This window comes from Eimeria tenella, genomic scaffold, assembly GCF_000499545.2.
Source record: "Eimeria tenella Houghton genomic scaffold, Eth_scaff1820, whole genome shotgun sequence".
Taxonomy (NCBI): Eukaryota; Apicomplexa; class Conoidasida; order Eucoccidiorida; family Eimeriidae; genus Eimeria; species Eimeria tenella.
The window spans coordinates 1,794-2,027 of NW_013541654.1; the positions used below are offsets into that span (position 1 = coordinate 1,794).

The 234-nt window shown below is 32.9% G+C and overlaps 1 protein-coding gene across 1 annotated transcript in view; it reads left to right on the forward strand.

Moving 5' to 3' along the window:
* Positions 1-37, forward strand: part of ETH_00038715 (uncharacterized protein) — a gene marked incomplete at both ends in the record, with an annotated part of 1,050 nt that extends 1,013 nt beyond the window's left edge. The window contains one exon of the mRNA XM_013373933.1: positions 1-37. Coding sequence (XP_013229387.1) covers positions 1-37 — 37 coding nt within the window.
* Positions 38-234: the final 197 nt, after the last annotated feature.

Consider the following 234-nt stretch of genomic DNA (forward strand, 5'->3'; position numbering starts at 1 on the left):
CAACAAAATAAAAATTAAAGAAAATCGAAGTAATTGATAACGCAAATAATTGAAAATACTAGAGTGGAAAAATAAAAATAATCAAAAACAACAACTATCAATGAATGTAGCTGAATATACTAAAAGTAATCTAACAAAACCACGCAAGTCAAAAGAACAGAAAACTGCCACAATGCATGCATGCATGCATGCACGCATGGAAACTGGCTTGCATGCATGCATCAGCTACTGCTG